At 45.9% G+C, this 15451-nt stretch overlaps 1 protein-coding gene across 1 annotated transcript in view; it reads right to left on the reverse strand.

The window, feature by feature from the left end:
- Window positions 1-15451, reverse strand: part of grin2aa (glutamate receptor, ionotropic, N-methyl D-aspartate 2A, a) — a 97309-nt gene that overhangs the window by 33787 nt on the left and 48071 nt on the right. The window contains exons 2-3 of the mRNA XM_030790030.1: window positions 8806-9398; window positions 859-973 (exon numbers count right to left, since the gene is read on the reverse strand). Coding sequence (XP_030645890.1) covers window positions 859-973; window positions 8806-9398 — 708 coding nt within the window. The remainder of the gene's footprint in view (window positions 1-858; window positions 974-8805; window positions 9399-15451) is intronic.

A 15451-nucleotide genomic window follows, 5' to 3' on the forward strand; every position in this document is an offset into this window, starting at 1 on the left:
GTTAATGACCCCAAATGTGAGATATTAAGACAAAACTGCCAATCTGTTAGAAAAAACAAAAACAAAAAACAAACCAAAACAAAACAAAAACAGCAGAAAGAGCAGGTCTGCAGTAAACTTTTGTTCATTCCTCTGATAGAATTATTCCCAAAGTCCACACAAAATGTGATCCCATTTCTCTGTCAGACTGTGATAAAACACTGGGTACAGACCGCGGTGGTGTTTTTGTGAGAGAGTGTGTGTGTGTGTGTGTATTTTTAATCTGAAATCATGAGTTCAACTGCCCATGTGTCTCAATGCAAGACTCCCTCTGCCAATTAGCCTGACAGTGTTATTGACGGATCTGCAGAGCAGAGCAGACCCCACCAATCAATTTCCCCCACTGTTTCCCTAGCCCCACTTCTTCTTCCAGCTCTGCTTACCCTCAATGCTCTCCTGTCTGGAAGGATAACAAACATGCCAGAACCATAAGAGATAAGAGATGTATGTGTGTGTGTGTGTGTGTGTGTGTGTGTGTGTGTGTGTGTGTGTGAATGACTGACCATATGAAGTTTGTCAGGGTGGCACTAGATGGACTGACTGCCAGGATCGTGGAAACCCACTAGCGTTAATTACATCTCAGAATTTCCGTTCTCGGGATACGCTCAGCGGCTGCGACGTCGAGGTAATTACCACACGCTGACACACTTTTACACTGTTCCAGAGGTGTCATTAAAACGGCAAATGTGAGGGTACTGATATTGTGTAGAGCACATGCTAATGGTTTTTCGGCTTGAAGGAGATGGAGATAATGGCTCGGTCAGCTCCAGTAAGGACTGGGGGGTGGGGTTTGGGGTGGGGGTGGGGGGTGTGTCTTACCTTCTCCCACTCCCTGTCCTTGTTCAGCACAATGACGACCAGTTTGGGATGCTCCTGGTAGCCATCCTCTGTGAAGGACAAGTCCCTGCCGTCCCAGCTTACGTTCATCATGTACCTATACGACACCCAGAGAGAGAGAGAGAGAGAGAGAGAGAGAGAGAGGGGAGAGAGGATGGGAGGGAGGGGGGGAGAGAGAGAGAGAGAGGGGGAGGGAGAGGGGAGAGAGAGAGAGAGAGAGAGGGAGGGAGAGGGGGGGGGAGAGATAGAGAGAGAGAGAGAGAGAGAGAGAGAGAACATGAGATACAGAAATAACAGTGAGGTGACATTCATCATAAACCCCCTCACCCCCCACCCTCCACCACATTCCCTCTCCTTCCCACAGTGGTCCTATCCATTCTATACGTAAAGGTTTCCAAATAATGTATGAAGGTCATTTTCGGCGTGCACCAAAGGAAATGAATGAGCTATCAACCACCTAATCACTGACCCAAATCTGATGGGTACAAAAATCTGCGGGAGATATTAATAGTACCAGATGAAATCTAGATGAATCACTAACACTCTTCTTTTTCCTCTACCCCGTGCACCCCTCTTTCCTCTTGCCCCCCGACACAGCCTCAGAGACCACAGAGAGGATCATGTCTTTTCACTGTGCCTTCACCTCCAGTGCACCACGGGCGTGAGAGGCGTGTGACAAAGACAGACAAGGTGTAAACACTGGCATAAAAAAATGAAGAAATAAATAAATTAAGGAACGAAACAAAATGTGAGCGTACTTTGCCGGGATGTTTGACATTTCACTGCGTCTTCGCGATCTTGCAGTAGCGAGTGCGGCTTCGCAACACAAAGGTCGACCTTCTTTTTCCTCAAATAGAGAGGAGAAGGTGTCAAAACACAAGCGTGCGAATCTCGGAAGCTTGCGTTTCCGTTTCACTATAAATAGCAAACAGCTGTTTTTGTTGCAGGGTTTGCGTGATACTGATCTCAGTTGCTAGGTGAGCTTCGCTACAGAAGAGCTACGGTTGATCTGATCGATCCCTGAAACTGGCTTTGGTGGTTGGCCCCCCTACAGGATGACTGAATGGTTTGTTCAATTGATTGGTCCCATTCTTGGAGCTCGGTCCACAGTGAAGCTCCCAAATATGCCAGATATATTGCTGAATCCAATTATATCAAACTGCAGGAGAGAGGGCAAAAAATAATCAATAAAGCACCACTATCCTCCTTACAAGATGTGTTTCCATTCACAATGGGTCCTCCTTCACTTCACTGGTTCCCTCCTCTCGCTCAGGTTTGCCCCCCCCCCCCTTTTCCAGAAACAGACACAAACTCTTTCAGTTCAGGTCCATCGGTGTGACCTGCCAGTGCAGTGTCTCATTCTCCGCTTACTGAACGGCCAGAGAAAAACGCCACACTCTGCAGTTTAATTGTTTGAGCTGTGCATTAGTGGCACACTTCCTGCCCTATCAAACAGAAGAACAGAGGGTTTTTTTTTTTTTGCGGATGGCACAGGGCCCTATGCACAAGGGCAAAAGCAGAAGACTAACAGAGAGAGTGTGAGAGAGTGAGAGAGAGAGAGAGAGAGAGTGAGAGAGAGAGAGAGAGAGAGAGAGAGAGAGAGTGAGGGGGGGGGGGTACAGGGGCTCATGCTCTGTTTGGTTTGGTTGTGTTTTGGGCTGTCGTCCAACATGTACCAGAGCAGAGCTGTTGGTCTGGCATGACCTCTGTGGGCCTAACCCAGCCAGGCTGGCTCTTTTTCACCACCGCAACAGGCCAACATGAACAACGGGTCGGCTGGAGTCAGAAACTCACTCACCCTGCAATGTGGCAGCAACCTGGGACCGTGTAGGGCCAAACTCTTCAACGCTAGTGCACCTCACCTGTGCCTAATGACACCTCATCAGCATGTGCCCTGCCCCCTGTGCCTGCTCTCCCTCTGGTGCTTGGGAGCTTCTTCTCATTACAACAGGAGTGTAGCAGTAAGCGCTGCAGCTGGTGCAGATTCGAAGTTGAAGAGCTAAAAATAGGAAGTGTGTGTGTGTGTGTGTGTGTGTGTGTGTGTGTGTGTGTGTGTGTGTGTGCGCGTGTGTGTGTGTGGATGTCTGTGTGCCTGTGTGTGCATGTGTGCGTGTGCATGTTCGGTGTATGTGCGTGTGTGTGTGCGTGTGTGTGTGTTTGTGTGTATGCGTGTGTGTGTGTGTGGAGGGGGGGGGGGGGGGGTGCGAAGGCTGGGGGTACTGCAGCCCCGAGTGCTGTTGCTGAGTAGGGGAAGGAGATGCAGTAGGAATGTGTTCAGTACCCAGAATCCCACCTGGCTTCTATCAGACCTGAGCTCTTCCTCCAAGGAGGGACCAGAACGTGCAATGAATGTATGAATCCACTCCTTCAACTGTTTCATCACAGTCAAGTTTGCCATAAAACACTCTCTGAAACATCCGTCAAGCTGATGTTACAGTCTGCAAAGGAGCATCTTAAACGTGTGAAACATGTTTGCCTCTAAAAAAGGAAGTAAAATATAGCAAAACCAAAAGAGATATGCACTGAGAAAACGACATAAATAAAGCTAGGCAGGGGAAGCATTATGCAGTTAGCACAGGATAACGGCTTCCAAACGTGCTTGGCTTACTAAAAGTGGTGCGGGATTGGGGTACATCTTCAGCTCACTCGACCAACCTCACTGAATATGGCAATGTTACACAAAGGAGACCCAAACAGAAACTTCTCCCTGGGGCAGGCAGAACACAGCGCGAACACAAATGACCAAAACACGAATACACAAAAATAAAACTGTTATAAGCCTTCGCGTTATCATCATAACAAAACATTTTTGGCATGTTCGCATCCCAAATACAGATGTTCTCTCTGCTTCTCTCATCTGATGCCACCACAGCTGGCGAGCAAAGAGATGCAAATGGAAAGACACAAATCAACAATTCTCATCATCGTCTGAGTCATTCAAAAAAAAAAAAGAAAAAAAAAGTTTATGATTATAGTTCTTCAGGGGGATAAACATTGGAAATGGAAACGTTATGTCTGAATTCATACTACTGTTTCACATCTGGATGCCATAACCCCAAGGTATGGCCCTGCTCTGTCACCGTGGAAACGGCAGCACCCTCCACCGTGCCACATGAGGGACAGGCATCTGTCTGGGCAGGCTTATTGAGTTTGGGTCGCTTGCCTCACGATGCGAAGGAGCGTTTACCTGCGGCATCGAGAAACATGTCGAACCGCGCGTGCACACACACAGAGAGAGAGAGAGAGAGAGAGAGAGAGAGAGAGGAAGAGAGAGAGAAAGGGAGAGAGAGAGAGAGAGAGAGACTGTCATTTCTCCACGCTTCAGAGCACATGTGATATCAGAATGGGTTAGAACAGCTCCAGACGTGACCATACAGCCATGAGAGGAGACAAGGGCCTGTTTGTGTCTCTGCCTCCCTGAGGACGGGCTCAGGTCAACTCAGAATCCTCTTTTTTATGAAGGAAAAGAGAAACAGAGTCAAACTATACATGCGATTTTTTCTGTGGTTACATGTCAAACAGATATCCCCTCATACACACACAAACACAAACACACACACACACACACACACACACAGTGCTTACTCTTTTCTGTCTTGTAGAAAATATTTGAATTTTTACACTTGATTCTTATTTTCATAGGTGCTGCAAAAATCTATTTTTCTGTAGAACTGTACAGTTGTACACTTGTCTTATGCAGGTGCAGTCCCAGTATGGTGTGTGCTCACATACAGAAACAGTAACTCCACATTTCAGACTGATCCAGTGGAGCTTGCTCCCTCTGCAGTGAGCTGTCTTAAGGGAGTAGAGGAGCATATGGAGGAGTAGTGAGGAGTGTGTCGTGTGGCTGAGACGGAGCAGAGGAGAAGGGACTATTGATTCTCCAGTGAGCTGTCTGCTCCCTGTTTTCACTCTCACTCTGTCAGAACGCACGGCAGGTAATGCTTCATTACAGAGGCTGTGGGCGGAACACTTTCGTCTGCTCACCTGAAAACTGCTGTTCCTAAACTTCTCCACTAGGGGCGCAAATGCACACATACAGAAATCTTTTAGGGGGAAAAAAAAAAAAACTTCAGGAGTGATCTACCTTTGAGTTTTAAGGTGACTTTACAGGACTTCATGTCTTGTGGGAGAGTGAGGAGAAAGTATGACATTAAAGAATATTTAGAAGTGAACTCATTCACACACACGCACACACACTGGAAAAATGTCTTCTGTCATTTACCAATGCCCCCCCCCCCCCCCCCCCCTAGAATCATGGACATAACCTTGGAATCTATCTACTAAAACAGAACAGAACCACATTTTTTATGCTGTATCATAAAGCATTTCATTTTTTTTTCTGCCAGCGGTCTCCCTGTTAACCTGCTCAACGCTAGTGAACAGTGTTTTTACACCAAAGAAGACGGCGAGGAAGGGAGGGGATCGTTTACATGTGGTAAAAGTAATGGAGTGTTCTCTTTCCAACACAGCCCTGTCACCCCAAAACACACCCATCAAACTGTCTCTTTCCAACACAGCCCTGTCACCCCAAAACACACCCATCAAACTGTCTCTTTCCAACACAGCCCTGTCACCCCAAAACACACACATCAAACCTGTGACTACACTGCAGTGCTGAGAGCAGGTCTCTGCTGTAGATGTTTTGGTCAGTACGTTCTGCCGAATGACAGATATAAAATCATTACAGTGTATTTTTGCACTGTGGCATCCACTTCTGTTGCATTTTGTGTACAGTAAAGACTGAAACAAGCACCATGTGGGGGAAACATTGGGACTAAGAAAGTTTCAAAAAGTATCAAAAAATGGAGCCATCGATTTTCAGGCGACAGCATTTACATTTTTAAGAAAATAAAAATTAAAATCTATTTCTTGAAGCCGTAATAAAGCTACAAATCCTGTATCATCATAAAAGGACAAGTAATTGAACGAACTGTCTGATGAAATGATTCAATCTCCCCATTAATGAAGTTGTAATTGGAAGACCATTCAGCCCGCTAACAACGCCACATAACGGAAACATATTGTCTCAGTTTCCCCTGAGGCTAAACAGAGCTAATAGAGAGGCTATAGTGTTTGTATGACTGACTAGCATGACGCCGCCAACCCGCGGGGGGTGGGGGGGCTGCTTAGAGGGGTGTGTCAGGGAGCTCAGCGCTGTGGTTTGACACCTGACATCAGAGCGGGGAAGTTTCTCCACACCTTGGCATTTTCACCACAGGCAGAGGACATGAAACAGAAGGGAGTCAGCGTTCTGAACCCAGCTTTCGCCGTCCGGTTCTGTTCCACCCTTCACCGCCTCTAACAAGCTGTGACCAAAGCTGTATGAGGGACCTCTGCTGCTTCCGCGGGAATCACAGACTGCAGCACACACACACACACACACACCAGATACAGCGTTCACAGGGCGGGGCTGGGCTGAGGCCCGAGTCAAAACTGGCCAATAGCAAGCCCAGACAGGGATGACATCACAAAAAAACCTCTCCAAAAAACAGACTCACTGAGTAAGATAGAAAACGTTCAAATGAAAAGGAAAAAAAAAAGCGGTTTCATCTAATGATTTATTTTTGGCAGTGAACACATTTTGTCACAAATGTCCCCTCTCCCTGTTTTCAAACGCACAGCAGTCGACACAGCATGGATATTAATGAAGCGGCCAGTTGTGTCAGCCTTACTGCTCATATTCATATAGGGAGTGTACATTACAAATTCTGTTCACACTTGACAAAGACAGCATACAGGGATTTTGGAGTGATTCAGAAAAAAAAAAAAAATTGTTGTATCTTTTTGTATGGTTTGTAAAGACTACAATGAGTCTTTAGGACAACCAAAAACAGGACAAGACAACAGCAGAGATACTGAGAGAAGGGAAAAGCTGCCAAAACAGCAAAGATTAAGGAAATAGCGAGTAATGGAACATTCAGGTCATAACAGCATATATGTTAATTACCTGTAGTTACTGTTCAAAATCAGAGGCTCTGATTGGTTGGTGCAAATGAGGCTTAAATACTATTCATGACATTCCGTATAACAGCAATTTGACCAGGAAAGGTTGCGGAAAGACGCCTAACTCCAGCTGTCTGTCTGAGGGCAGTGAGGACTGTTTGATAATAGCTGTGTTTTAAACAGACCAGGACGTCTCTCTCTTTCTCTCTCTCTGGCATTCCATGTTTAAAGCACCCTTTCTTTCAAAAATCTATGGCTCGACACAGCACAGCTGACAGAAACCCCCTGAGCCCCCCAAGACAGGGAGGGAACAGAGCTGACCCCCTGTGTCTCTCTCCCCTGTTGACAGGTAATTTCAGTTTTCGTCACTGATATATGAAGGCTAAATTTTTGCTAAGGTCCGCTTTTCACCGCACTTGAGATGAGAGTCATAAATCTGTCATAAAGGAAAATTTTGCTCCAGGACCGTATATTTCACCCAGGACTTCTGACACTTCATTTTAACAAGAGCATGAAATGCAGCAGGGACGCTTTTTTCCCCCCTCTTTTCTCTCTCTGCTTTTCTTTCTTTTTTTCCCTTTTCATTCTGAAAAATGTATTTCCTTTACTGGGACTGTTCGCAAATTCAACGAAATAAGAAATTTTCATAACAAACTCGCTGGCTCTCATATTTTCAATATAATATTTACAATAACTCACAATGAACTGGGCTTGTACATTAAATATACATACAAACTCAGCCTTACATACTAAAGTTCATTTAAATGAATGATTTCCATTTGATTTGAAAACGGTATTTTAAAAAAAAAAAAAAAGAAAAAAAGAATGTCTGTTCAACAGCAGTACATTGTTATCTAGGGAATTCTTCCTGTTTTAGTTGTTTTGTTTTTTTTCCTGACATATTTTATTTACATGGTTGTCCGTGTGATCTGAAAGCCTTGATTACATTGCTACAGATCTGTAGCCTGAAAACCACAGGCTTTTACTCAGAGTCCAGTGGAGCTTCTCTCTCTCTCACCAGGCCGTGGACCATCTGCACACAGCTCACATGGATGACTGTGACCCAGGACACCTGGACTAACACCTCAGGCAGCTCTGCTTCACTGGAAATGGGGCAGCTTTCTGTACGCCCCCCCCCCCCCCCCCCTCAATCCCCCCCCCCTCCGACGGAGCCGTACTGGTCGATGGCGCATATGGGCGAACAGGCTTCCGGCGGGCGGCACGCAGCGCGCCAGGCCCTGCCTCCTCGGCGGCGCGAAGGCGGCCAGAGGACAACGAGAGACAAACCGCTCAGCTTCATCAGGACCTCTTTACGTTTTGGAGAACTTTCAGGACGTGCTTTTTGGGTTTTTGGGGTTTTCTTTTTTTTTTTTTTTTTTCCAAAGGCTCCCCTGCTGTCTGTCTGCTTCCACTCCTATCTCTACCTCTCCTTCTCATCCTCTCATTAAAAGTGATGGGCTTCTGCAGTCCCCATGACTGGAACACACCCTTCGCCAAAGGGCCTTTCTCTTTGGGCATCTCAATAACCTTCACATCAAATAACATCTCTCTCCCTCTGTCTCTGCCTCTCGGTTTCTCTCTCTCTCTCTCTTGTTCTCTCTCTCTCTCTGTATTGAATCAACCAAACCACCAGCTCACACTGAGAGTTATTTGCAGAATATAAGTGAGTTTTCCGTATCCTTGGCTCATGCCTCTATCTGAGACCACTTGGGCTTTTTCACTTTCACTCATTTTTTTTCCCTTCATCCACTGGGATGATTTGATGATTTGGTATTCTGTTTTCTTACTCTCCATAGCTCTCCACCTCTGCTTACGGGTTGACCCTGAGTGCAGCAATGAGGGGAGACAGGGCACAGACAGCAAACACTAAAACTGCCACACACACACATACACACACACACATACACATATACATACATGCGCGTGTGCGCACACACACACACACACACACACACACAGAGGTGTTAATGCTATGCCACTTACTTGTGTAAAGCACTGGGAGGTAACTTGGTTTTCTCCATTTGGCCATAGCAGCTAGTCTTTGCCTCAGGAATATCCCCAAATTCCTGCAGCATGGCCGTGGCCGCGGTGGTGATAATCCCCAGGCCGTCCCTCACGCGCGCCTCCAAAGGGTAGTCCCAGTCGTCGTAGGAGACAGAGATCATCCCCGATGGGAACTCGTCCGGAGTGATGTCCGGATTCCCCGTGGTGAGGCTGGGAACGATCCAGATGTAGCCGAAGCCCGTCAGGCCGAGCGAGCGAGCCTCCTCCAGGATGTAGGCCGCCTCGTCCTTGGAGCAGTAGAGTAAAATCACCGGAGACTGAACTTTCTTCAGCTGGATCTGGGTCCTGGTGTCTCCGTCCACCGCGTCCAAGGTGATGATGTTTTGTAAATCCCAGCCCACAAAGCTGTTATCCACGGTGGTTTTGAGGATGGCGATGAAGTCCTGGTAACCAGGGAACTTGCTGGTCACTATGGAGAAGACGTGCCAATCATACTCTTCCATGATGTTCAGCATGAGGAGGGCTTCCTGCTGAATGGAGGCCCCAAACTGGAAGAATGTGGATTTTACATCCTGTCGAAAGAGGGAGAGAAGGAAACAAAAGAAGAGAGTTACTGATACAGCAACGGCCAGCACAGAAGTCATGGATATCACATCAGAGTCCAATTTCACATCTGAAAGAGACCAAAACCAGTCCCTTTCTTCTCCTAAATGGAACAATTATTCAAATGTTTTAAATGTTTTAAGATAAGTCAGTGTTCCAACACTGATAGTTAACTCAAGTGAATGTGAAACTTCAGCTGTTCAGCTGTTATGAGACTACAAAAAAAAAGGGGGGTGGGGCAGGTCTTTCATTGAAAAGTCTTTGTTCTGATTATTCAGTTCCTCTGAGATGGAGCAGATATACGGCTGTCTGCTTAATGTAGTTATTGTGTAATATTAATCATGGCAGGCCGTCTCCATTTGGCCAAGCGGACTCAATCCCAGAGCGTCCTCAGAACATTTACTTTTTGTGTCCTCCATTTGGGCTCTCAGATTTAAAGTGCACTTTTAAGACACAAAGGACCCAGCTGATAGAAGATTCACAATAAGCACTCTGGTTATGATATTCGTGACCAGCATGGTGCTGGCATGTGCAACGAAAAACAGAGAGAAAGAGAAACATGGAAGGGGGGGGGGGCTGAGAGAAAGGAACAGAGAGAGTGTGAGATGTGCCTCCTTTCACATTCACATGTCCAAATCCCATACTCTGACCAATCAAATGCCCAACCAGTAACCAGAGCTACAATCATTACGTGTGAAATGGTACTAGGTGACATCAGATTGATTGAGTATGTGAAGAGACTTGTGTGTGTGTGTGTGTGTGTGTGTGTGTGTGTGTGTGTGTATAGGTGTGTATGTGTGTGTGTGTGAAAGAGAGAGAGAGAGAGTGAGCAAGAGCGCTCGTGGACGTGTTTTGCTAAACTGGCTGTGAGAGGAGTCCAGAGGTTTGTGGGGGGGTCCCTCTGTCCCCCTCATTTAGGAAACCTTCTACACTGTCAGTGACATCTAACCCACAACATAATAAACCAACACTTTATTACAAACGTCATATTAATGAACACAAAATCACCACAGCACAATGCAAATTCAAAGAAACTGACAGAACAACATATTCACATAATGGGAACATACAAGGCGAATGCCTCTCAGACAAAAGGCCCACGCGCAGACACGAAGTATCGTATTGTTATGAACTGCCAAGATTGGCAGGGGACCGGCTGTATTGACTGTGTTAAGTTATGTTCCGTTTTAGGTGGAATATCATTAATAAAACGCGGCACTTTGCAACAGATGTTGATTAGCGGAGCTCATAATCCCGCTAATGAGATCCCTGTCTCTGTCTATCTGCTGCTCGGCTCTGGCGTCAGCAACTGACCCCATCTAAATGCAGATTCCTCAGCCGGTGAAGGACGTCGCCCTGGCTGCTTGTCTCTGAGTGGTAAGCTAAAGTGATGCAGATAGTAAGGAAATGGGAAATAAAGACGGAGACATATTACCGCTTTACCTCGACGTGAACCGAAACATCCCTTGAAGGAAAATACATAGATGTCATATCCGGCACAACGTTAATGACTCGAAGGTAGTACTCGACTTAAGGAGAACTTTCCCTCACGGTGTAAAATGAGCTAGAATGAACTCTTTGAAACAGATATCAGAGTGGAACATTTTCCAGACTGAAATGTATATCAACCTAGAGAGAGACAGAAAGAATGAAAAAAAAAAAAAGAGATACGCTTTATTTTCGGACGAAACGACAAGTCTCGTATTCTCCCCGACCTATTACTGATGTCAAACCAATAATCAGATTCCCGACCAACCGATGCAGACGAGAGAAAAGCGAGAGTTTTTAGAATGGACAGGCTCGATGAATCTACAGTTTCACGACAGTTCAGAAGAGATATCGATGTGTCATAAGCACATCACTCAGGTGTAGCTTCTGAAATAGCCTGTTGAGCAAGCTCGTGGCGTACAAATATGAAAAACATGCAAAAAGTGTCGTTAAGTGCCTTTGTGTCCGTGTTCAGCTGGATACTCTGTTTGTGTGTAGATGTGTGAATATGCTGGGTGAATGTTCTTGTACACTGAACCGTCGAGTTTCTAAATATAAAGTTTCACTGCTGCAGTGTAAGGAGGAGAGAAGGAGGAGGAGGGGAGGTCTTGCCACAGTCGATGTCATGTCTTGTTTCCGTCATGTTCCTGACTCCTCCGCCAGCACATTCATACTCACATCATAACCAGAGCATGAAAGCGAGCCCTGTCCACAAGGGAAAGCAGGGGACGAGGTGACGCTCTCCACACTCAAACGCTGGTCAGTGACGGAAGAAAAAGATACGTATGATTCTACCCAAGGACTGGAAGAGGTCCTCGGAAAAGACGCCAAACAAAGCCTCTCAGTTTTGTAAATGAAACTCGGGAAGGAATAAGGTTCCGTATTGTATTCCCACTCCTTCCGCCGCATCTATTAATTTACAGCGGCAGACCTTGGCGGAAATGAGCTCGCAGACGTGTGTTTCATAAGATACGGATATAAAGATTTGCCATTGTAGCCTAAATGTAATTTCATCGCAAAGCAAAGAGCGCGACAGGAGAAGCATGGCTAATCTGTCTCCGGGGCATGCAAGGAGCTTCGCGTGCCTCTCTCCACTGCTTACACACTTCTCTAATTCGACTGTTTGTGCGCCACGCAAACCTGTGGAAGATGGGGGAAGAGAAGCCCATATACACATAGTAATAAAGTTCCAGAAATGCAGTTTTTTTCCGATAGCACAGTTAAACATGAACAGGGCTGGACAACACTCCGCCGTCATTAATAGGGTGAAAACTGGCGGACAAATCTCAGTAGTTCTCCCTGATAGTCCTTACAAATAGCACAGAACAGAATCCATGTGCAGGTATTACAAAAGGCCGCTGAAAGCCATTCTAACCATAAATACTCAGCAACAACAACAAAATATTAGTTTCCCAGAAATTTTGTCTGGAACCTCATAGTGTTTCCATGTTGAACACTCCAGCTCATTCACACCTCATAGATTTCATTTTCTCTAGGCAAGACCAAGTTTCTTTTACCGGAGAAAAAAAAATCCGTTGCCACACATTACAGAACTTTAAGAGTGTTCTCTGTAAAGAACACTTCTGATTATTTAGTGTTTGGACAGCGTCTCGGTTAAATCAGTTATGAGCTAGGATAAATTGATTTTAAAGCTGAATGTTGCTTTGCTGAAGTGGAGGAGAGGGAGCGAGAGAGAGAGAACAGTCAGTACAGTGAATACATGAAGCGTTTCTTCATTTGCTCTCACATATAGTGTAATATGAGGAGGAGTGCCAAGCCTGTTAGCTAGATTAATCTGCAGTGCACTGAATGGAGAGAATCGTCCGAGAACGTAGCTTGGCAGCCCTTTGCACTAGCTGAGCGAGCAATGCCCTCTGTAACAGTGTGTGTGTGTGTGTGTGTGTGTGTGTGTGTGTGTGTGTGTGTGTGTGTATGCGTGTGTGTATGTGTGTGTGTGTACATTGGTCAGCCCCCAGGGGTGCTAGGCTTTTCCACACATCTCGGGTCGACCCCCTCAATGGAAATAATTCTCCTGTTCTGTTACTCTGCCACAGAAAGAGTGATACAAAAGCAGGAAACAGGTGAACACTCAGTCATTTCAGCCAATCAGCAATCTTAACAAATGTACTCTCTCCTGTTAAGGCAGAATTGTAGGAACAAAGTCTTGTAACTCATCCTCCACTATAAAACGCTGAAAAAAATCCCAGCTCTCCATTTTCCCCCTGAGCCAATTCTCACCTCCTGATTTTCACTGCATTAGTCAATGGAGCCAAATGAGCAGAATCAGACAGGGGGGTTTTTTTTGGGGGGGGGGGGGGGGGGGGTAGCTGAGTGGGAGAGGTTTAGCCTGAGATTGGTCGTCTGATTACTCTGGAGAGAGTGTCTTTCCACCAGCACTCCCTCTGTACTAACTACACTCTCCTCCACTCACAGGATTATCACACCCTCCGCAGCTAAAGCCTCTCTCTCTCTCTCTCTCTCTCTTTCAATCTCTGGCCTCTTTTTTTTTTTCCTCTCCCTGCTTAGGCCTAAGTTCTGATTGCCTTCTCAGTGCAGGCCTTATCAGAATGATTCTGACTGACGAAAGGGCAACCGTGCTCAGCAGTTTGATGAAGTACGACCTGCTGGAAAACGAGAGACAGAGCAAAACACAAAGTGAGAAACTTAGCGGTTAGAAAGTATCTTCGCGCGTACCTATTGACTCTGGCCTTGCTCCAGAGGCACCTCTACAAAGCTTTAATGTTCAGTGGTCACTTCACTCTGAAACATGCTGTATCACGGTGCATGTGATCGTGTAGGTCTATCAGGTACATTTCTCTTTCACTGCTGTCCCAGTGTGGACAGTTTACGTGAGGACACGTTTGTGGTGGATGTTTCTCGTTGCTGAAGTATTTCTCATAAGCAGATATGTGCATATGTAGGTTTCATTACTGTCTGTGGTAAGACTGGGAGAGAAGCGCTATTTTTGGACAGATTTATCTTAATATTTAATGAGTTTTCTCTCTGCTTCGTCCACATGTGAAAGGAAGTGAGATACACAAACAGACGAACAGATAGATAGACAGACAGACAGACAGATAGATAGATAGATAGATAGATAGATAGATAGATAGATAGATAGATAGATGAGGAGAAGGAAGGAGAGGTTTGGAGTTTATAAAACAAACTCTGACATTGTGAGCTGTAAGCACGGTGCTGTTGACTGAACCCTTCTCTGTGTTACATCACTCAAAGCTGTCATCTGGCTCTTCTTACGCAACACGTTTCCATTAGAGAGAGAGCGAGCAAGAAAGAGAGAGAGAGAGACTCCTCCCCTGAACAGCAGTTACACTACTGTCATTTAGTCGTTCACCAGTTCCCCACAGATGCTCATTATGTTTTAGCTACAGCATTTCACTACGCTGTTACAACGGAAGAACAGTTTGTCGCAAATGTTTTTTTTGTTTTTGGGAATGACAGTGTCCTCGTTTTCCATGCTGTTTGGAATGTTTTTAATCAAATCACATCCAGGTCATCTCAGGAGAGGATCTGACAGGTTACAGATGTAAAAATAAGACGCCAAAGTGTTAAAATGATCCAAAATGCAGTTAGGCACTGACAAGCAGTGGAGGTAAAAAGAAGGAAAAACAGGGCATGAGATGAGCACAGTCAGAAAATTGTTTTGCAATGTTGTTTTTTTCTGACTAGGATGCAAAAACACTGACACTTAATCACCAATTAATTAACTGAGCTGCTGGGTACCACTGGAATAATTAAGAGTTTGTTAGAACCAGGACGGGAGGGGTGGGGGGATCTTCTCCCAAATTAACGCAGCCCCTGGGGCGACACCTGAAAGCAGAGAAGCGCAGCTGGTGGGTACAGGCTCTCTCCAAAAAGAGGGTGTACAAGCAGTCACTCAGAAGAGGGGCGTCTATCACTTTACGAGGAAACCGGCACCGAAAACGGGGTCTCTAGGAAGAGAAAACAAGCAAATCTAAAAAGAAAATGGTGAAAACAGGGTCTCTCAGAGGAGAAAATGGTGAAAACAGGGTCTCTCAGAGGAGAAAATGGTGAAAACAGGGTCTCTCAGAGGAGAAAATGGGCACTGTTTGAAGTAGAAGTACTTTATTTGTCACACACAAACTGAGCAGTGAGCAGTGAAATGCAGCCTCTGCATTTAACCCATCCTAACACCAGTGAGCACATACACACTATGAGCTAGGAGCAGTAGGCAGCCGCCAGTGCCCGGGGGACCAACTCCAGGTCTTTTTGCCAGTGCTTTGGTCAAGGTCACTGACAGGAGTAATCCTAGCATGCATGTCTTTGTGGTGGGAGGAAACCCGTGCAAACACAGGAAACCCACAGAAAGGGCCTGGGACGGCCTAGATTCGAACCCAACGGTGCCAATCACTGAGCCAACGTGAAGTAGAAGTCTGGCAGGTCAGGTGGAAAGTAAAACAGGCAAGGGCTAAAATTTTAACCACTAATATTTTTTACACCAGTGTCCCGACCATTAGCACCAGTGACCTGACAGAGAGAGAGTGCTGATCTGTGC

The sequence above is a fragment of the Chanos chanos genome, chromosome 13, assembly GCF_902362185.1.
Source record: "Chanos chanos chromosome 13, fChaCha1.1, whole genome shotgun sequence".
NCBI lineage: Eukaryota > Metazoa > Chordata > Actinopteri > Gonorynchiformes > Chanidae > Chanos > Chanos chanos.